We start from the raw sequence: 23,486 nt of genomic DNA, 5'->3' as shown, positions 1-23,486 counted from the left end.
ACACGTCCAAGATTTTTCTGAAATGCATTACCAGTGGTAGAAAGCCACATTAAATATTGTCCCTTTTTAATAGCCTCTAACCAAATTTTACTCTATTAACAATTCTGGAATAAAATCATAGTAAAATCAAAATTATTGAAACTCGTAAAAGTAATCTATTTGGAATTTTTAAAAAACTACAATTTCAAGAAATTCTCTTACAGGTTTGAAACTGAATAAAAAAATCCAACCTCTTTTACATTATTCATAATCATTTAGGAAATATTTTCTTAGTGAAAAAATAATAATCAATTATTAACTCTGAAAGCAGAAGGATTATATTACTAAAGAACTCCAGCATATGAGCTAACATTACTACCCAGAAAAAAATACTGAATTTGGCTTATGCTTCCATAAAAATGCTTAAGTCAAATATGAGTGCAATTATAAGAACTCATTCAAGAATCTCTAGAATTTTAAGTAACTTCTACACATAAGGAAAAAAAAAAACATCTAGCACTTAAAATTGAAAGTATGCTGTGTCTGAAAAGTGAGGTAACATCAGCTCTTGTCAGTGTTTTGTAACAACGAAAACTGAACTCAGGCCATGTTTAAAATTGCCACTAAGCACTAGGTGTGGCACATGAGTACTGCACTCCTATGCAAATAAGGGATATCTTTAGAATATGGAACCTTACTTCCCAACATAATTTTAATTACCTGTGCAAATTCATAGGAGCTGGGTACTCACAAAGACTCCTGTTTCTTTAGGTTAAAAAAAAAATAGTTTGGGCAGAATGCAAATACAGCTGTGATGATCTAATGACAACAATGATAGAATATATTAGAGAAGCTGCTCTCTCAGCTTCCCACAACTCAAGGTGGGCTTCTTAATGCTGCCTTTCTCAGGAAAGGCCTAAAACACAGCAGAAATGTCTCAGGCTTAACTCCATCACTCACTTTAGCACTTGCAAGAGCAGCAGGTGGCACTCAGTGTGTGACAACCACTGACACCCACTCCCATCACTGACAGTGAATGGATCAGAGCTGTGACACTAAAATGCACCCTGTAATTTTAAAGTAACAAGTGGAACAAAAACTGGACAATTAATGCAATTGCTTACCAAAGATACAGTGAATTCATTAGAAAGCAAGTAGCACAAGCTGGCAGCTTTTCGGACCAGGTGTTCTTGACTGATTAAACCATGGGAAGCACCACTGGTACCATTTCTGTATCTCCTGCTCTGAATTGCATGAAGACTGCAGGCTGGAGCAGAAACAAACACAGGCAAAGTTTTGTTTCTCAAAGAGCTTTATGGCAAAGCAAACACCAAACTTCCGTTTTGTCCACTTCTGGGGCTAAAAGCAGCCAAATGTTGCAAATGCCATTCAAGAATAAAGAGAGACTTAACCACTATTTTGTGTCCAGTAACATCAGATCAAAACAAAATCTCATTAAAATACACCAGCACAGGTTTTGCCATGTTGGCTCAAAACTCTGATAGTGCCTGGCCTATGACAGTGACCAATACACAAACACTTCCAAGAAAGATAAAGGAGGAAGGGAAAGAAGAATGGAAACATTCTTCAAACAAAATACAAGTTTGCTTTTAAACTGTTTGTTAAGGTAAATGGGTATTGAAACAGGAACCAAAAAGCATATTAAAGTAAATAACACAAGAAACTGATGGGCATTTTTGTGCAGATACCCTGACTTCAAGGGTTACAAGAAAGTCTTTCCCTGATAAACTCCAAAACATACCAATAACAGCCTCTTTAATGAAGACATGAAGTATTCCATTGCTGTAGAAGTTCAGTTCAAAGACAGCAGGTATTGTGATGCTGGGAGTGACGAAGAACTCATTGTTTCTGCTCGTGCTTGTGATATTTACACAGTTCCCCAACAAGTGGATGGCATGCATGACAACATCATCTGAGTTCCCTGAAAATCCCAAGTCAAAGTCACGGGCTAGGACCTCCTCCTTCATGGAGAAGAAATCTTCTACCAGTCTGGAAAGATCAGTTCCCTAGAAATAAACACAGAATCACACAGTTAAACAATTTTTCTGCACAGGAGTCTATCAGCAAACCAAATAATCAGGTATATATCAAACACAATACACTAACTGTCAATAATCCAAAGCAGAACAGTTGTATCAGAAAAACTGATTTTCACTGAGGTTTTGATGTAGTAGATCCACATGTTTGAATTACGTGCAATTATATTTTACAGTCATGGAACTATTTGGGAATGCAAGGTTTTTCTTTGTTTCTTGGTTTATTTCACAGCCTGCAGAGACCTGAATATCTCAAGATACCTCAAGACCACGTCAGAGGTATCATATTTCCATTACCTATGCTATAAAGTGAATGTTCAATTAGCTGGGAATATTGCACTTAACCAAACTAAACAATTAGTTTGGAACATGAGGAAAAGCCTTTCCTCAGGAACCTCCTTTCCTTGTTTTCCATCAAGATGGAGTCAGATTACATTGTAAAATGCTTCTTTGATTCCACCATTCTAGGAAATTGGAAAGACTGGGCTGATGAGATTGGTGACACCTCCTCCACAAGCATGATTATACAACTGACCAATATTTTTCCATTTGTTCTCAATTTATGTGCAATAAAAGCTTCAGACTTGAAGAATTTTAGAAAAATGGCTGAACAAAGTTGTAGGAGAAAAAAAAATCTTCCAACCCTCATGCACAAGACTTCAGGTAAACATTAGTATCAGTCTGCCACTGTGAAACAGTATTTTCGAACTGAAGAGCAGCAAAATCAATTTGGAAATTAATGGAATAGTTTCTAGAGTATTCAATAGTGAATGTATTTTGAGATCTAAAAGACAACTAAAGCCAACTCTAATACAATAAATGAAACCCATATAATCTTTAAAAAAAGCAGAACATTTTGAATTACGAAGATCTATTTCCACATAAGCATTTATTATCATCCTATCAATATTGGCTTGTGTTCAAGCATCCACTGCTAACTAAAATAGCAGCACCCAGACTATCTGAGATCCACTTTAATTTAAATGCATCTTTCTTCTTTTTAATCAGTATCATGCAATATTAAAATCCATACTTTTTTTTTTTTTTTTTCAGTAAGTCAACAAGGCCAAAGCAATGTTTCACTATTTAAGCAGCACAGAAGCCTTACCTGCCTGTGTCTGTACAGCAACAAGCAGGCAACAATGTGGGTAGACATCACAGCACAGGACTTGTCAGCAGCTAGAGGTGAACAAGATAAATTTGTTAAGCACCTGAGACATTCAGAACACCATTACAAATAAAAGAGTACCCAGTATTAAAAAAATAGTAACAGTTACATGGGCACAGAACTGTACCCACTGAATAAAATACAACGTATATTATGTCTGTCTAGAAACAGTATTAAAATAATCAAAGTAACTTGGACTAAGAAGACTGAATAAAGCCTAAATATTTACTCAGGTAAGTACTGTTTTCTGTGTATCTCTGGTACCACAAACCACAGATCTACTGACTGAAGCATATACCTATAAAACCAGGCAACTGGTCCATGCAGCTAGATGAGTTCATGCATGACCTTAAATAATGCCATTAAGGCACTCCAATAGCTCCTTACATGAAGAGACAGGCAATGAGTGTATCAATAAGACAATCAAGCACTTCAGAGTACAGACAGTTTAGTGTATTAGTTCAACAAACAGAACAACCTTCTACTTGATCAGAAAGAGAGTTTATTAAACTTTGTAGAGGAAGGAGGGAGAAAAAGAATGGAGAATTGTTAAGATTATGTAAGTCGTGAAATGATCACCTGAATGGAGACAATTAGGAAGTGTGACATTACCACACAGAAAATTCATGCTGTCAGCAAAACCAAACAGGCAGCTGTCAGCACCTGCCCCAAAAGGTGCCCCTGCCCATGGCAGAGGGGTTGAAATGAGATGATCTTTAAGGTCCCTTCCTATCCACACCATTCTATGATTCTGTGGCAGTGATACCCTTCAACACTTACTGAACAAAATGTGCTCAGCCAAGTTGGATATCAGCTCTCTTCTGAAGGGCTCGCTGGTGATATCCCTGGAGTTGGGCAGGGAGGCCTCTGCACCTTCATCCACAGTATCATTAGGTCTGAATACAGAATAAAAATTAACATGATGACATTTAGATTCTGATCAAAATGTAAAATAATATAAACTGATTTTTTTATATATATACACACTAACTGAACCACAGCACAAAATACCATTACAGTCTGGTAAAGGCAGAAAATGCTATCAGCAAAAAGCTCTAGCAACTTTTCCTGATTATTTCTTTGCACAGCATTTTTTTTGGTAGTCTTATCCATGATAAGACTCATATCTTTGCCGTAACACCAATTGCTCTTTTTTGTTCACACAAATATGGACAACAGTAGAAAAAGGAAATTTTCCTAGAAGACAGACCCCAGTCTCTTTACAAACTAGAAATAGTCTTTTGCATGGATTTGCAACTTTCTAAAGGTACAGGACTGACTTTGTCTCCACCAGGATCACACAGGTTTGTGTAAGTCCTGAAAATATCAACTAAAATGTGTATCTATGCAACAAATTCAGAACTAACCCTTGAGCAGTTGAGCAGTTCTGACAGTCACCTCCTTGAAAACAAGGAGTACTCACTCACAGGTCCTATTTGCTTGGGAATTATTCCAAAAATCTTATGAAATGTTTGTGAGGTCCAAAGCAAATCCTTTACTTTTCACTAAGCATTTCATTTTTCCCCCTAAATTATTCCGTAAAATCTATACACAAACCAACAGAGTTTACTAAAATAAAAAAAAAGAGTCTACTTGAATTTATTTGAACGAGAGCTCATCAGGAGGAATGTAACTCTTATAATAAATTGCACAGTTATAACTGCCTAAAAGTTTTGCACTTTTCTATAAACAATTAGATTATCCATGGAGAGCTCAAGCACTGCTTGGAATTTAATGCAGAACACTAAAAAGATAAACAAACAAATCCCAACCTGTCCTCCCTTTCAGCAGCACCCCAAAAAAATCTCTACCTTGATGGAAGTATAGCTGGTAATAAAGCTTGTTCCAAAGAAAGAGGAGCAGGCACAGGTTTTTGGCTTTGGCTGTTTACATACTCCTGTTAAAAAAAGACTCATTATTTTTTGTGCTTTTTCCGCCTTATTCTTGCAATCAACTGATAATGCTATTACAGGAAAAAGGCAATTATTCAAAAATGCAACTGATTAAAAATAGCTCACACTAAAAAAGCAGTAATAAGGTCAGAGATATCAAAAGTTTTCAACAGCTTATTCCCTTTTGACTTTATTTGATGCAAAAAGCAGACTTCCCACAGCAAGGAATCTGTACACCATAAAAAAACTTGCAATGAAAACAACACATAACCTCTGTCAGCACCCTGCTGTGAACAACTCCTTTGAGATGAGTTCCACAATTAAATTAATGAGAACTGCCTCATTAACATGAGTGAGAGCAAAGCCTAGCACCCATTCAGAACCAACATGGAGACTGTAATTATTGCTTACTCCTGCCTCATTCAAATGCCAGAATAGAGAACTTCTCCTAGGGAAAACAGTGGTGTACAAAACTCCAGTTGCAAGACACAAACTAAAGCCCCCAGGAAGCAGGCAGGGTACTGCATGCTTGGAATTCCTGAATCCCGAATTTCTCAAAAGCCAAACTCCACTCCTTATAGGTTAAAATTTACACTGTTCTGTTTTCAGGACACTGTGTTCCCTCAGTTTCTGTAAAGAATGGGAAACTAAAGAGCCACTTAACCTGCTGGTCAGGAAAACAGTTCCCTCCCAGGAAAGCTGCTTAAAAGACTTCCACAGCCTCTCCACTCTCTTCTGCATCCAAGCCTGTGCTCATAGAACTACAGATGCCCAGAATTAACCCCCGAAGCTCATCTGCTCTAGAAAAACCTGCAGTGGTACAACTACAGTTACACTTCTGCAGATCTGAGCTAAGGCACACTTCAACAATTTATATCATTTATCACCATTCACATAATATGGAACACAGGTACAAATGAGACCTGACAGAGGCTGCTGGGAAGGTACAGAGTAATCAGCATTTCACTAGATTAAGAGAGCAGATAACCCTCTTTTCCTTACACTGATCCAAGAAGAGTTGTTAACTCCCTACCAAGAATAGCCCAAGCCTTCTCCTTTGGAAGTGAATCAGTATCTTTCCCTACTCCACTAATTATAATGCAGTGCAGCCGGTCACAATAATTTCATGCTGTGGTAACTGAACCCTCCAAGGCTCTCCAACCCTACTGCTTTTTCTGAGAGAAGTAGGGCAGAAAGAAGAACACCTAATTAATTTGAATAATGTTCTAGTGAGTTGCTGTTGCAGTGTTTAATCTTATTAAAGTCACACTAAAAATAAGGTATACTGTGGCAGAATACAGATTGGTGAAATGTAGATTAGTACCAGCAGCTTCTGCAAAGAGATCAGACAAAATTCAGAGTAAATGCAGGTACTGTCACACTACCCCATTCCCTGAAAAACTACAGAACAGTATATGGTGAAGTACTGTAGGTAACAGTAGTGAACTAATAATGACTAATGACTTTATAAGAATACACAGATTTTTATGATATATTACCCATGACACTTTTATAGCTACTAATTTGCTTAGCAATTTTAAAAATCCAGCGAGATAAATGCCCTTCCTTAACTATTGCAGATGTCATTAAATTAAACTGGGAAACAGCATTCAGCTTTCTTCACCTCCAAATGTCTCTACAATGTAAAGAATTACTAGACAGCATAAGGATCATTTTAAAGATTGTTCATTAAACAAAGAACCCCACCAGTATGAATACGCAGACCATTTCAAAAGTAATGTATCAACTCCGAGAATATTTCAGCTTAATACAAATGTGTTCAAAGACTCATACATTCATCAAAAACAGGGATACTTTTGTCCTGTCAGAATGGACTGTAGCACATAATGCTAGTGACGATAACCCACAAAGAGAAAATTGAAATAAATGTGTCCCACTATTGAAAGACCAAAAATGTCAAACCTTCAAGAAGATCTTCAAGATACCAAACTTACTTTTAAGGAAAATGGTTGTGCAAAATCTACTCTGACACACCCATAATTCTTCCGCAGCATCCTGAAGACTCCTCTAGCTATACCCCAAAGACTTTCATTCTTCTTGGGCTTGCCCTAGAAAACATAGGTGGTTGTTTTGCTTTTCTTCCACTTTGCAATTAAAAGGTTATGTTTAAAATTAAAGTGCATGCAACAGCAGACAAAGCAAGGCCAAAGCTTTTGACACACCTTGTAACTTCAAGTAAATCTAGAGAGCTATTTTTCTCCATGGATAGCCCCTTGAACATATTACTTGCCACGTCATGAATTTGCATTTAGAAGTGTGTCACCTGCACCTCAGCACTCCCCATGAGAAACGTTTTGTGATTCATGGCTCAACACAAACCCTGTGTCCATGGAACAGAGGACTAGTACAACCTTTCACTATGTAACATGTTTTCCTGCACATAAGCAGAAAATCCCCTAGGCAAAACAAGTTGTTGGATTGCTCTTACCAGCTGCTCACTGTTATAGTGACCTTCAATTATGCGATCATAGGAGATTCCCACAGGTATAATTAGGACATCAGGAGTGGCATTTGAGAAGAGAGCATCCACCACCACAGACAGAAGACCTGCTCTAGCTCCAGATGTCTTTCCACTTCGAGACCTTGTGCCTTCCAAGAATATTTCTAGAAACTGCTGCTGTCTTAACAATTCTTCTATGTGCTAAATACAAAATGATTGGCAAGAGAACAGATAAGTATCTAATTATATTCGCAAACATATGTATAATAACGTACAATTGTTTTTCAAATATATTATCAGCAACCATTTCCTTTTAAAAGCATTGGAAGATCATGAGTCGGCATGAGTACTTGTGGGAAAAAAACCCAGTAATTAATGAATGCCTGACACAATCCCAGACCTATCTGGAACTGAATTTGCCTGAATATACAAGCAGTATAATGACATTTGTTCAAAAAGCATCCTTAGCAATGCTTGATCCAGTTCATTCCCATTCAGCTTTCCTTCTGGTTCCCCAGCACATCCCATCTTCCAAGATGCAAAAACAGCTACTACACTGAATGGCATGAATGATTACATCAACCCATCATGAACAGAGACTTCCATTGTGTTAAGTGAATCAGTGTAGAGATGCCTCACAACAAAAGACATCAGTGAAATAAGCCAAGTTAACTCAGAGAGCATTAATTCCACATTCTTCAATAAGGATTATGCAAGGTGGATATCTGCCAATCCTCAAAGGGGCAGAGCATGCAATTTTATTCGTTCTGTAAATTCAAACCTTCTTAAAAAACAAACCCTCTTTTTGCAACATGAAACTCAAGACAAATTCAAAGCAATAAATACATCTCCAGAGTGATGGAACTCCCTTTCCCACTTGCCACCCGAGTGAAAAGCTACCTAGAGAAAGGCAGACAAGAAATACACACCACGTAGAGCAAAGCTCTGTACAGGAAATCCTTACGGCCATCAGGGTTCTGATCCAGCTTCCGACGGATGAAAAATCCTCCCAGCTTGCGGATCAATGTGCTGCACACCAGAGGAGGATTATACTCATTGATTTCAGTTTGCAAGAAACTACTGCATCTCCAACAAATAATTCCTTGCACACAACAGGGGCTCAAATAACTGAAATTCTTACAGATTAAACTGTATTACACTACTTGCACATGATGGGACTACACAAATATTTCTCTATTTCCCTTATGAACAGGCTTCTTTACACTGTCTTGCTTCATTTCACTGCCTTGACAGGCCACTGGCCAGGAGATCCTTTTACATTGAGATGCTGGTGACCCATATAAATTAACCTGAGCTTGCCCCTGTCTGTGCTGTGCTGCAGATGGCATGGTCAGCATGACCATGGTGTGCTGCACACTCCCCTCACCTGCAGAACCAGCTCAGCCAGCTGATTTTAACACAGCAAACAGCAGGCAGCTCCCACTAGGCACCAGCAATTACACCACCTGCATGGTTCTGCTTTTATCTCATAGTAGGAAGAAGTTCTCATGGGGACATCCCCTCTGCTTGACAGAAGCAATGATGAATAGGTTTTCTTGCAAGAAAATCCCTTACTGGCTCAAAAGAGCAAACAGGAGTACCCCTTTCTGCAGACAGGGTGCTATGTACTGAATGCTAGAGAACTCAGGGTGCCCAGTGCCTAAAGTAATGTCATCTGAAGATCATCTATGCTAAACTCTCTTTATTCTGCTGGCCCTAAGAACTAGCATTTTAATTGATAATTTATATGAATGCCTTTCTGACTGGGATTATTACAGACCAGCACCTACTGGTGTAAAACACCCTTGAGGTCAAGGTATTCCCCCCTTCTTTCCTCATCATTTCCTATAATATCCAGTGGATTTTTAGATATCAAATATGCCCAAATTCTGTCTCAAAGGCAAAGTATTACCTAAAATACCTCAGGTTCTTCTGCTACCAGAAATATAATTTAAACACAGACTCAAGTGGAATACTTTTGCACAAAGTATTATTCACTCAGTACTGCTGCTGCTCATTAGCCAGCTCACTAAACTGCATGAAGAGTTGTCCATTCACAACTCTTTCTCCCATATCATCCTTCCTAAGTCACCTTCCCACTCTGAGACCTCAAAAAAGGAATATCCTTTCTCCTTACCCTACTAAGGTTGTAACAGAGCTTTTCAGGAGGATGTTGTGATACTCCCTCTCTGAACATGTCACAGGAACCAAAGAAGTTCTACATGATGGCCCAATAACAGCCAGATAATTTTACACTTGGACATTTTGTGCAATAGGTCAGATCCCACCACCTCAGTCTTTCCGAATAAGAAGAGGTTATTACCTGAAGATGGGGATGTTGAGATTGTTCCCTGCAGCTATGTAGGGTGCTTTGATATTATGGCAGAAAAGAATGAACGTAAGAAGCAGGTAGTCAATGTGGGATTTGTGAACAGGCAAAAAGATAAGAGGCAAATTCATCTGTGGTGGGGAGAGAAGGAAAAAAGAAACAAGTCAGTTGATAAGAAACACGGACTATTACTCCTTTTCTTAAATACACTGTTGAGATTGCTAATATCATCTGAACTGATGGTATTTTCCAGTTACCATAATTGAGTTTGTTTACTCCTGGTTTTCCTTCAGCTGGGACAATTTAGAGAACATTTTAGTCAACTTGTCTGTAGTCTTAGTTTTCATGGACAGTAGTTTTCAATTGTATCCATTACATTAACAATGATTATTACTCCCAGTTTCTTCAGACTCACAGTGTTGAGAAACTAATCAAACAATTAAAGAGACATGGAAAAATCCTCACTGTCACCAAAGTACTGGTATTTCTATTAGATATTAGCAAGGATTTATGAATAGTGGGTTTCCCAAACACAGTATTAAAAAAAAAAAAAAAAAAAAAAAAAAAAAAAAAAAACAAAAAAAACCAAAAAAAACAACAAACCCAGAAAAGAACAAGGACTTCATTTGTTGAATTTATCTAATCAATATTTCTAAGGTAAATTCTGCAAGAAGAGTTAATTAATTTGGGTGTTAAGAAAATGGTAGCATTTAGGAGTTTGTTTGACCAATTTCAATAAATATTGAAAAACTAGAAAGAGATTGCTAGTAAGAAATGAGAAAGATTTTTTTCTTAAAAGTTTTTAATCCAAATGAAAGTAAAAGTGAAAAATTCTGACTAGATCTACTAATTTTTGCCAGCTGCCTCAAAAAACCCAGCAATGATGTTGGATGTAGGTTATCTGAGATAATAATTCAGCCTGATAGTTATAATTTGATCCTGAATCAAAGGTAAAGCCAGAGTTCACATAGTATTTTAGGTTACACAACTCTAGGAGCATATATTTAATTAAGAACACCTTTTCATAGCATTCTTTTTGTACTTCAGATACAAAACCATTCTACCTACAATTACATTTCATACAGACTTAGCAGAACTCTCACATAAAGAGAAGTGCTGCAAACATCATTAGAAACTACTTCAGAAATCTAAACTACTGGATTTTCCCACCCTCTCTTACCTCTGTTGCTGCTTTGACCATTTCTATTTGACCTCTGTGGATCTGGATATTCCAGAAGAAGCTGTTAAACAACTTCAGTAACACCCAGCCAGTCAACCTAAGGAAAAACAAACACAACTCAAAAAGCTTCATTTACTTCTGCCTCTGTTTTATATTGCTTCTGTATGACTAAAGGCAAAGCCAGTTCATCTGATAATTTATATTCAAACAAAATTACTATAAAATCCAGTTGCTAAGCAAGGTTTTGCCTATGGTTAGTAGCTACATTTCAGCCTCCAGCAGTTACGACACAAATCTTGTATCAACCTCAGCGAAGGCAGTGAACTAGGAACATGACAGACAAAATCATCCTTAGCAGTAAATGCAACACACCACAGGAGAAGATTTAATCTAAAGTAAGACTCTCCCTGAGATATCTATATCTAAAATTATAATATTGAATAGACTAATGGAAAAATTGTCTTTCAGTCTATGATACTGCAGACAGCTGCTCTTGCCCACATGAGCCTGAAACAACAAATGATGCCAGTACTGGTCGAAGCGTTAGCACCAAAACTAGTTTTGGGAGAAAAGGAAAAGTTTGTATTGACTCTTATGATAAGATATATTCCTTGGAAAAGCAGAGGATTTCTGCTGCATCTGCAAATGAAGAATAACTACTATTTTATTAGCCAATATTAAAAAGGGGATTTTTATGAAAAATGTATTTTTAGAATAACTATTATTTCTGCATCGTGTGTTACAAGCTCTGCTGGTATTATGCAGAAAGGACTTGTCCATCCTTCCACTCACTGACAATATCAATGAGACATTTCTCTTACCTGATTAAAGCAGGTGACACATTTGCTACCATTTCCTGGAGAATTTTCCTCGCTTTTTTCTTCACTTTGTTGATAGCTTTAGGATCCGTCTGAACAAAACTACCTGGAGTACTTGGTTCAGAAGCTTCATCTATAATAGCCTTCTGGACTCTAACATTAAAAAGTAAAGTTTATGAGACAGCTCCACAACAGAAGAGTCCAAGACAAAGAAATAAGAGCTTGGAATGAGCTATGTATTATTACAGGAGTAACTTGCAAACATAAAAAGCATCCACACTGAACTTTTGTGTGCTCCAAATGCATTCAATTTACTTCAGTTTTATAAGCTCTAATTTAAGAGGCAGGTGGTGACTGAATGGGCTCAAAGGTGACTACATGAAACAGCATGTACACATTTCACACACTAAGTGACTGCCAGTTTTCTGAAATGGTTAATACAGTTGAAAATTCAGGGGGAACAGGTACAATCTCTCTTTTTTTTTTTTAATGTTTTCTTTGTCCTGCCGCAGTAATTTCACTTAATTCATTAGATAGATTTATGCAGTTGCTATTTTGTATTTCTAGATTATTGTTGCTCTTGAATTCTCAGTTTTACCAAGTCTAACAAAATTTTTAAGGGCTATTTCCCCCTTTAAAACATACCCAAGAGACAGTAAGTGGCTTTAACACACCATGACTGTAGCACAATGCAGTCAGCTTTACATTTCAAAAGCAACACTATCATCTTCAGATGGGACTCAAGCTTTAAAAATTCAGGAGAATTAGGAATGTTAATGTAGGCAGTGTGTGCCCTCTGACAAAAGCAGCCTCAAGAAGCAATCATGTGGTTGAATTTCTTTGTGTCCAAGGAAAACTGATACATGAACAACTGATCAGGGGCTCAAGATGCCATTTAAAATGAGAAATATGAAACAGAAAACAATCTCCACAAAGTTAAGGCTGGGTACTTCATTCTATAGTCTTTTTCTATTTTTGCTGCACTCTCCAGGTGTACACTCAGGGTACTCCAAAATGCTGCTTTCCTATTATTTTTGAAACACTGACAATTTCTCATGACTGCAGAATGACTTCAATGGTAATAATTTACATGAATTAAACAGAAGTTTGAAGAGCTCTCATGTAGCAATTTATTTTTCTGCATATTGTCTGCTGTTACCCCACTACACACCATTCATTTAGAGACTTGTAATCCTTAAACTCCCTCTTTTACTATTCCAACAGAAATTGCAAGTTACATTCCAGAAAGGCTGTGCTAAAGATAATGCATTTTCCACTATTTAAACAGTCTGATCTTCAAAACTTGCAGTTTCTAAATTAAGGCATATTTTAATGTACTGATAATCTAAAAAATAGTTAATTTTGTGTCATCTTACCTGCTGCTATTCAGCACATTTTCTGTCAGATTCTTGGCAAACATACCCTTATGAACATCCCTCTCTTGCACAAAAAGGACATAACAAAAGCGTCTCGCAAGCCACCCTCTGTACCTACAAAAACATGAAGGGTATTTCAGTGTGATCCTCAAAACATTTTGCTGCCAAAAAAATAGCATTATAAACAATTAAAAATACAATTAAATAGCAAAAGTAAGTAAGATTTTACAAATGGCTGCCTAAAAGCTTCTGTATCTTCTAGTAAATTGCCAGTATCTTCATGTTATGGATGAAACAACTGATGCATAGAACAAAACATCGGGGGTCTGCATCTCCTCAATTCAGGGTGACACTGGCCTTAAAACATCCACAGAACCACAGGAACGTAGTGAACAAACCAAGATATACATTTTATCTCTCCCCTGGAACAAACTCGCCAGTTCAGTGAGGCCAAAAGAAGTGATAGTGTCGATTTCCAATTTGGTGCCCCTTTCCACTGAGGAAAGTAAATGCCCAGATAAAAGGTTTGTCAACTTCAAGGAGCACCAAGTCCTCTCGGGAAAGCTGCTCACGTAAGCGCAGAGTAAACTCTCACAAACACTTTAGAAAATATGTTTGCATTAGCCATCAAAACTAAACTCACTTTTTTAGTTAGCTTTTCTTCCTTTATAGTGTTTTCAACCACCCAGTCCTATGTGTCTTCTCCACACCTTCTCCTAGCCAAGTTTTAGCAAGAGTATATCCACAAAATAATCAGTAAGTCTCACTACAAATTCAAGTGTTTAAGGTAACTTATAAAGGCAATCTCTTCTTTTTAAATTAACCCTGTCCTCTACTCAATCATACAAGCAGAAATCATCCGAGAAAACGTTATTTGGAATATCAAACACCAGAGAAGATGCATGTGACAAGGAATGGCTTACACCCCATCCTTCTCCCACAGTGGATATTCCTCACTATTCCTCTCCTCACCTCGCTCATTTACCAGGCCAGCAGTGAACAAACCATCCCTTACACAAACCGAACACCTGGGATCCCCAAACAGCAGAGCTGATGTGATGGGGCAGAATTAACGTCTGGATGAAAAATTAAATTCTGGCAATTCCTAAGGCCAGAGCAATATGTTTTATGCAAATCCCTGTCCTGAGGCCTGCTGGTGTACTGCCTGGCTGCTGCTCCAGTGAGTATCCCAAACGGAACCGTAGGTGACAAAGGTCATGCTGGTTTCCATGCTGGAGCCCCGCCAACGCCTCACCCGTTGTCATCACTCGAGTTACTGATCTTGGCTGTTAAACCTCCCTACCACATTTCAGTACATTTATACATGGGTTAGAAACAGTGAGGAAAGATGAGACAGAATTTTTACACTGCAAAAGGCCAAAGCCCTTGAGTGCACTGTAATTAAGATGGGTGCACACGCACGAGCCATGGGCACAGAGTGACACAGAATAATTACACAAATATTCAGAACAACTATTTGTGCTGTCAGAGAAGACTGGTAACTCTGTTTTAATTGTTTCTTTCCTTTATCCCCTTCTCTTTGGAGTCTGAGAGCATTACTGACTTTTCTAGAAAGTAAAGATGCTTCTTTCTGACAGTATTTTTTGGTAACTGTGAACATAGCAGAACAGCACACAGCTATTTGCAGGGATCTGCAAGGTATGAAAGGCTTCTACATTCATTTTACAGCTTAGACATAATGTAGTTTAATTAGAAAAATCTGTTTTCTGGTCATGTAGCAATGATAGAAGACAAATGACAGAGAATGGACCAGTCAAGAGACACTAAAAACTGGCAGTTGTACCTCAGATAAAGGCTGTCAATACAGTTACAGGAAGCTGGCAGTTTGAGAGAACACCTCTTGCTTTCCGAGGCCAGGAAATTGTGACTGTCTTTTGCCTCATGAGACCTCAGAACTTCATCAAAATTGTCCATTTTCACACTATAATGACACTGTACTTCTCACTATTCTGAGCTAGATGCGTTTATTTCAGAATAATCCATTAACTCATATTTTTTTCCTCTTATATTTCCATTTCAAGTAACTATGACCATTCAAAACCATTCAAGCATCAGATTTTTGAAACTAATTTTAAAAAAGTTAAATGGTATTTCCGTTACTTTTCTGTATTCCAAACTACAGCTCAACTCTTAAAACCCCACAATTAATTCAAATATAATAAAGAACAGCCTCTAACATTAGCTTTCTCCCTCTCAAGCACACACAATGCTGCCTTTCTTTCACTCAGACACTTTGGCTCATTTCTTTCAGGCTGCTGGCCTCTCTTTGTTTGCTCTGACTCTTCAACAAACACTGCAGGACATGCTTATGCTAATGATTACTGAAAAAAAAAAACTTAGCAAGCATTATTAACTTTTCAAAGCACAGAATATTTTTGTGCAATTCCAGTGTCTTCATCCCAGAACACAAGATATGATTCCAACAGCGCAAACTCACATCTTCTTTTATAAGATTTTTTTCATGTATACCACACTTTCCAGAAGTTGCACTCTGCTGCTGAGGCAGAGAAGAGACAGATTCATAAGACATATTCAAGCTTAATTGCTATAAGTAGTAATAGTGAACATCTAAATTGTGAGCCAGATCTGCTCAGTGAATTCAAGTGCAGCCTGAAGTCATTCTGCATAAGGGAATAAATTGGGTCCCCTCAATATTATGCTACAGATGCTGCCATATGCACAAAAGGAGAAAGAATTTTTTTTGTGAAGAAATTCTGGGTATGTGTGAAACAGGTTTGACCCTGCATTCCTTACCTATAAACCCAAAGGACTTTATCCATTCCCAAATACACACAGATTTAACAAGCACGTTACTGAAGTCAGCACCAAATTTCTGCATTTTAGGACACCATATATCGACTCAGTCGAAACAATAATAGAGATTTCACTGTCATAAAATCAGAACACTTTGAATTTGAAAAGTAAAAGAAACACTTGTTACATTACCTCGTATGTGTTTCATTGATGTATATGACATTACGTAGACCCAAAGAAGGAATACTAGAATTGAAGAAGTTATCCTGTAAAACCAAGAAAAAAACAGATTGATGGACTATTCCATTACATAAAAATAGTTTTGTCTGTTACATTCATCATAACATATAGGATAATGCAATGTTTTTCATTTGTACTCTAAGCAAAGCCAAAACCAGAGAAGTATTGAACCTGCCTATACAGCACACAAACTTCTAAAATGAAAATGGAATTCTAATCACTATTTCCAAGTCCAGTGCTTTCAAAGCATTCTCTAGGCTTTACTGGGTGGTTGTACTGGTTACACTCTTCAAGCCACATTTCAACAGATTCTGATGTAATATAAACCAGGACTTGTCATAACAGAGAACTCATCTTTGAGACAGAACTTTATTAAGCCACACTTAGTGAGCATTAGTGTAACGAGGAGAATTTGACGCTCAGCCTGTAGCACCCAGTTTGCCAGCAGATCAAGCATCATGTAACAACAGCCCAAGGGTCAGGATATCCATCCATGGTTAGGTGGCAAATCTCCACATTCCTGCTCTGCCTGAGCAACAAACTCAGTCCAGCCTTGCACAGCCTTATTATAGACTCCACATGCCAAGGTATTAACTGAGATGAGTTTAGGAGCACTTTCACAACAAATATTCCTGATCGGGAAACATAAATTCTACTCTTCCACAGTGCAAGTGAATACCTTGACCAAAAAGATTATTTCCTTCTACCAAATGATACATAATTATAAAACTGGTACCTTGCCAGAAGTGAACTACAGCTAAAATTACTGGAACTGTACATGTCAAAGAAGACAAAAAAAAAAAGAACAGCAAAGTAGAAAGATGGTCATCAGCAACAGCAGAGCTGCAGAACAGCCTCAGAAACAATTCTACAATGGGGGTCAGGTAAGAGTCATTTGTTTGTATTTTGTTTAGGACACACCATTTGCCACAAAATTAAAATATATGACTGTCCTATGTTATTTGCAAATGAGGTAGAAATTATGTGCTACAGTGAGAGTAGAGAGTTTTCTGCTCCCTGCTAAAGCACAACTGTGCTGTACAATCAACCAATTGTTGCGCTAATATCTTAAGAGGAAACTTTAATGTTAAACTAATTTATTTGACTACACACTGGTGATTTTTTGTGGCTCTTATAAGCTGATGACATGTTCTGGCAAAGAGAAGCAAAAGGACTTGTTCTTGGTCTCCCAAACAATCAGCAACAAAGTTCAATAGCACTGAATGCCAGTCTATACCAGTCTATGCCAATGCTCTAAGTGTCAGGTTAAACCTCACTACAAAACTCATCCTCAAGTGGTATTGTCATACTTTAGCTTTCCTTATTTAACTCTTCTCCAATCCTGTGTCAGGCAGAACATGTGGTTCTGTGAGACCAACTGAGCCAATACAGGATCTCTCTGCTGGCACAAAGAAGAAGTCCAGCTCCCACATCCTGGCCTTTCCTGCTGATCTCTACACCTCACCTCTTAACTTAACAGCACCTCTAGCATTCATTACACCCTTTAATGTGCCAACTTCATGCAGACAAGACAAAAAACTAAACTAATAAAGCAGGTAGTTTTCTGCATGGTTAGTGAACTTGATAAGCCCTCAGGAGAGCAGGAAGGAAAACAAGAGGGAGAAGCAAGACTTCCCACTCTCACCACTGGCAAGTTGTTAATTTGGTCAGCACACAGGAAATTTGCCTCACTCATTCCTTTTCCTTAAGAAAAATAATGAAAAAGGCAGCTCCAACAAAACTATTTGGAATCTCCTGAGAGGATTATCTTTGTTACTGTCTGTGCAAGTATGGTATTTTTCTCCTTACAGAAGAGCTTAATAGGTCATGCCCCTTTCTTAAGTGGGATCTCAGGATAGTTAATTAGTCCCTTATTAAACAGACAAAATACAGAACAAAATTTTTATTTTTAAAGCATAATTCCCAGTTTGAGAGGGATAGCCTAATTACTAACAGGCTAATTACTAAATGTATAAAGAAAGCCCTAAGCTGAGGAGTCACACACACCTTTTCCTAAGTCAAAACACCTGACTTGTCCGTTTGAAATAGTCTCAGTTTATCTAATTGTTTGTCTTGTTCCCCAGATCATACACAGCCTTCACAGTACATCTGGATTTCTATACCACATTCTTATGTCACTGCTGCAATTTTCTGTTCTGGCAGAGGAACAAAGTGAAATAACAACTTCTCTTTGGTCAGAGAAGCAAATTTTCCCTCTAGCCCAGCCAATGAAGGTGTAACTGACTGCAATCTAAAGCCCAGGGTGTACACATAGCCAAATTACATGATAAACTGGTTGCAAACTCTATTGTGCCATTTTGCATCTTGAGCTTACAGAAAGCCTGCCCAATGCAGTTCAATAAAGTTCACATTTGAAATCAGCTTGCACAACCTCTCTAGAGCCACCACCTTGACACTGTTCCCAGCAGACAAATATCCCCACTATCAGGGCTGGCAGTCCTTGTATCCAGGCTGGGCAGAGAGGCAAGGAATCAGCCAGGTGTAGAAAATTAACTTGTTCTCCCAAGCACAGGACTGAGCAAGTTGCAAAGGAAGCATATTGCTCAGCTTCCAAACTGTATTTATCCTGTGGTTAGAGAATGAAAGTGTCCTAAAAACAAACTTTCACACTTTGATATGCTCCAAATTCCCATTAATTATCTAACACACCAGATAATTTTGCTATCCCATTTCTTAGTAATAATTTTGAGGAGCTGGAAAGTTCTGTGCATGGAGTAAGTCTACACTGATGAGAGGCGGGAGACTAAGCATCAAAATAGGTGTGTGCCATCCTTTAATTCCACGACAAATTAAATGTAACCACAAACAACAGGGAAAAACCACAGAACTTTCTGAAGTAAAAACACTGCGACCTTAATTCTGAAAGCAAGGAAACTATTGCAACTTCATTACGCTGCAACTATGCATTATTGTCAAACATAATCCATCCCATAATCGCCTTACCCGGCTCTGGGGAGTGCATACATAGCAGCATCGCCCCACAAACGGCCTTTTCCTGCTCAGCAGAGCCTCCTTCCATCTTAAAGTGGCCGATCGGAACAGAGTGGGACGAGAGTTACACTCCCCCTGCAGAACAAAAGACCACTGTGTAAACAGGCACAAACGTGTTCTGCTGTGTATGGGAAAGCTTTGAGGAAGAGGAGTTGCCAGACATGCACAAAAAAATTATCCCTCGGTTATGTAAAGCACAATTTTTTTCCGATGTTTTCCTAAAGTTTAAAAAAATAAAAGCAAAATCTCGGTGTTGTACTTACGTATCTAAGCACTGCTGCATGGGCTGACACATAAAATTTTGAAAGGAATGATAACTGTAATTAAGAAACACCAAAGAAACTACCAGCTGAGAAAACGGAAGGAATTTAACATCACAATACATTCTCCACAATGTAAGGGTGCTTGCAATATGAGCAATGTATTCTAGGGTTCAACTGAATATCACCCTGTAAAATTGCAAGATTCAATGTATCCAAAATATTAACTCCATGGACTCTGCAGGCACTTTCAGCAGTTTCATGCAGAGTGATAGGAAAAAGGAACTCCTGTGCCTTCTCCAAAGTTACACTGTCTATCTGAAGATTACATAACTAAAAAAAAATCCAGAGTGACTGCATTCACAGAACTCACTCTCTACGTTAAGACATAATGTAAAAATTGTAGTTAAGTGTATTTTCAAAGACCTTGATTGTTTCCATTAAAGTCTACTGAATTATTGCTTACCTGAGAATGAGAATGGGTTGCCATTTTTAAACCACGTATTTTACTGAAAGTTACTTCCAGTATTAAAAGAGAAGTTACAGAAATAAACCAAACCAAAAATGTTGTTTAAAATAGAAGTCTTAAGTGGCAGAGCAACAGGGTAGAACCAAGACTGGAATACACAAATACAGATCACTGCATACTCAGTCCAGTGAGAAACTCCCAGGAAGTCAAAAGCAATGCTGAAGATGCTTAAAAACTAAATTGTGCATGTATCACATTTGGCAAGCAGCATGAGCTGGCAAATATTCCAAGGCTAACTCTTCCACCTGAAATAAACAAGTATCAAGATACTAAGCCTGCCACAATCCCTCTTTTATCACCTCCTTTAATGCTAACTCCAAAACAAACCAGCTCTGTAATAATGTCTTCTTCCTTCTGCTTGCCTCCAAGTCCTGACGTACCACTCCAGCATTTTCTTACAAAATATCCTTTCTGTCTCCTCTGACTTGCCTGCCCTTATTCCACTTTCTCACAGACCTCCTGGTTACTGCAGCTCCATGGAACCTCCATCTAGCTAGATAGAAATCCCAGCTGCCAAGACATCTGCCCTTTCCCTCAACTCTGACCATGTTCCAAATTCTTCTGTAGCAAGTTCAAACCCCTCCTCTCCAGATCCATGTCTAATTCCTCCTGACCTATGCTGCTATACCAGCTACCACCACTCCAGTCCCCATGTGGCTCTTTTGGCTCCACCCAGACCACTCTGCTCACTGATCCTTTGTCCCCTCCAAATCCCAAGACTCACTCAATGGAGGACACAGACTTCAAATAGGCTCCTTATTTATATCCATCTTTTTTTTTCTGCCTCCTGGACTGCATGGAAAGCTTTACCTTCAATTGCCTATATGACTGTGCAACTTCAGCATCAAGCTCCTTTTCACCTGCACACTTCATACTACATCACCCAGCAGAGCAATAAGCTTCCTATTTGACTTAGATTGGCTACTCCAGAATGGGATTCTGTACTTTTACTGCTATATAAAATGATTAGCAACATCACACCAGAAGACTGTAAGACTGTCAATGGAGTTTGACAGGACTATCCTTTTCTAGCAACATTGGTCTTCAGCACAGAATTGAACTGCTGCTTCCTCCTTATATTTATTGCAAGTTAAATTAAAACCAAACTGTATCATGCATGTGAGATGTAATTCCTTATCTTCCTTCTTCATAACAATAAAAAGTTCACCTTCAACTTGAAGAAATAATAAGATAAATACAGGCAGTAATATTCCCAGTTTTTACTTACCCACTCTTCACTGGAATGCTTACATCTACTGATGCTGCAATCTGCTGAGGTGGACAAATAGGAAACATCTATTGTTCCAAGGGATAAAGCAGTTTCATCCATGACACAGGAATTGAACTGAAGATCACAAACTGCAAAATAACAACATATGCATTATATATATTTGTTTTATCTGTATATTCATTTATTTACATGCACGCAATATTTATATGCATGCACAGAAACACACATCTGATTTCAGTAATAGGCACCTGGCAATAAATTAGCACACTGGTATTTTTTCACCCTTCAGTAAAAGTTCAGCTCCAAAGACACTTCCTTGCAGCTAAAAATCAGCATGATTTTAATATGCTAAAAGCAGCACATTATACTTCCAAAAACACAGCCCACCAATCAGCTTACTGCATGCTTTTCTCTCCCTGCTCTTCTTCCCGTAACAGGTCACTACAGTCCCTTTGTAATTTTCCACTGTTCTTTACTGCATGGTTTAAACCCTGCAGCTGTAAGGATACACACGTCTGGCACTACCATAAGTTTACTATTCTCTTGCACTCTGTGACTTTGCTCTTTCATAATTTCCTTCTCAAGGACACCTATGATCTACAAAAACTGTCACTAATGTTCCCATCTAATCCTATCTCACAGTATATTTTATGTGTCTGGTCTAGCTGTAGTCCAACCAGTTTGCAAATTCCTTGGGAAGAAGGAGTGCTCTATAAAAAAGCACACCTCTAAATGTGAACGAACTGCTGGATAGGTGACATTTTGGTCTTGTGGGATAAAAGAAGAGCAAAGAAATCCAAACTTGAATTATTACTTTGAAATGGAAGTTTTGTAGCTCGTATAATGAGCACAGTAAATAATTCTCCCTTGGCCAAAGAAAAAAGAGAGGGCAAACATCCTAAAACAATTTAGTGTTGTACAGTGTATTTGCAAAAGACTACAAATTAAATTGCTTTGTTATTGAAAGCCACTGAAACAGGAATCCCAGCATTTTCACCAAAAGAAACTGTAAAGAGGCAATTCCTCCTCTTCCATCTGTCACTGCAAGGAAACTTCTATCATGGCCAAGCTGTGGGCCATCGGGAATGAGACTGTTCCCACCCAGCACGCTAAGCCAACATCTACAACAGCAAGACCTAAAACTTTAGTCCAACGTTTTTGCCTTTTTTAGTGCCGTCCCCAAGTTGCCACGAACCCACCCCGTAATAGCTGCGGGCAGAGAGCTCCCATTCCACTACAAACCGGAGCCCGAGCCACTAATAGCCATGCAGACCATGCATATCCTTGCACAGCCTAAGTACCTAAATCATCCCTTTATCTTCGCTGGCACCTACATTCAATCCGCCTTTCATTTAAATTAGTCCTCAGGCAAATGACTATCTAACCCTCCCAATAAATAAAAAAAAAAAATGCCTAGAAACCTCAAACGCTGGAACTGAAACGCGTTCCCCTCGTGCTCAAGGTGACCTTGGCTGCACCGGTATATACAAAAGATGAACTTTAAAAAAATACGCAATTACAAGCCCGTCTGAGCAAGCAGCAGCAGCCGCATACGTACCTGTGAGCCAAGCCGCCCCCGAGCGCCCGCTCCCCCGCTGCGGCGCTGCGCTGTTCACCTGCCGGCCACCGCCATCCCCGGCTCCAGCAGCGCTCCGGGCTCACCAGGGCTCCCTGGGCAGCGCTCCGGGTCCTGCCCCGCCGATCACCAGACCTGCTATAAATAAAACCGCGGCGCTGAGCGCGGTGGGGGGTGCGCAGCGCCCCGGGCACCGCCGATGCCAAGGGGCCGCCCCGCGCCTCCCCGGCCGCCGCGAGGGGCGGGCGCCGGCCGCGGGCAGCCGCCGGCCCCCGGAGCCCCGCGGTGTGACGGCCGAGGCTCCCCTGACCCACCTGGCCCCGCGCCCGCCGCCCGGCCCGCGCTGCCCCTCAGGCGGCCCGAGCTCCCCGCACCGCCGCCGCCGCTCACGCCGGCCGCCCCTCCCGCCACGCGGCGGCCGCTGCGCTGCCCCGCCCCGCCGCCGGGGGCAGCACCGCCCGCTCGGCCCGGCCCGCGCCGCCCCCGGCCCCGCCCGCCCCGGGGCGCTGCGCTCCGCCGGGCTCCGAACGGCGCCGCGCCGCACGGCCGCCGGGCCCGGGCCGCGCTCACCGCCGCTCCGCAGCCGCCACAGCCCTCCCGCCG

General features: G+C 39.5%; 1 protein-coding gene across 2 annotated transcripts in view; it reads right to left on the bottom strand.

Moving 5' to 3' along the window:
- The window catches only part of GPAM (glycerol-3-phosphate acyltransferase, mitochondrial), a 28,589-nt gene extending 5,594 nt beyond the window's left edge, over positions 1-22,995 (bottom strand). Inside the window, exons 1-16 of one of the 2 annotated variants that reach the window (XM_066323585.1) lie at positions 22,866-22,995; positions 21,305-21,435; positions 19,240-19,362; positions 16,228-16,301; positions 13,261-13,374; positions 11,888-12,037; positions 11,067-11,163; positions 9,881-10,017; positions 8,487-8,586; positions 7,546-7,758; positions 7,052-7,165; positions 5,016-5,101; positions 3,985-4,100; positions 3,145-3,215; positions 1,742-2,006; positions 1,104-1,246 (exon numbers count right to left, since the gene is read on the bottom strand). In XM_066323585.1, coding sequence (XP_066179682.1) covers positions 1,104-1,246; positions 1,742-2,006; positions 3,145-3,215; positions 3,985-4,100; positions 5,016-5,101; positions 7,052-7,165; positions 7,546-7,758; positions 8,487-8,586; positions 9,881-10,017; positions 11,067-11,163; positions 11,888-12,037; positions 13,261-13,374; positions 16,228-16,301; positions 19,240-19,362; positions 21,305-21,406 — 1,905 coding nt within the window. In that variant the 5' untranslated portion in view covers positions 21,407-21,435; positions 22,866-22,995. The remainder of the gene's footprint in view (positions 1-1,103; positions 1,247-1,741; positions 2,007-3,144; positions 3,216-3,984; positions 4,101-5,015; positions 5,102-7,051; positions 7,166-7,545; positions 7,759-8,486; positions 8,587-9,880; positions 10,018-11,066; positions 11,164-11,887; positions 12,038-13,260; positions 13,375-16,227; positions 16,302-19,239; positions 19,363-21,304; positions 21,436-22,865) is intronic. The other variant, XM_066323586.1, reaches the window with a different exon arrangement.
- Between the last annotated feature and the right edge of the window lie 491 nt (positions 22,996-23,486).

This window comes from Sylvia atricapilla, chromosome 8 (assembly GCF_009819655.1).
Source record: "Sylvia atricapilla isolate bSylAtr1 chromosome 8, bSylAtr1.pri, whole genome shotgun sequence".
NCBI classification, from domain to species: domain Eukaryota; kingdom Metazoa; phylum Chordata; class Aves; order Passeriformes; family Sylviidae; genus Sylvia; species Sylvia atricapilla.
This window is presented reverse-complemented; position numbering and strand designations above follow the sequence as displayed.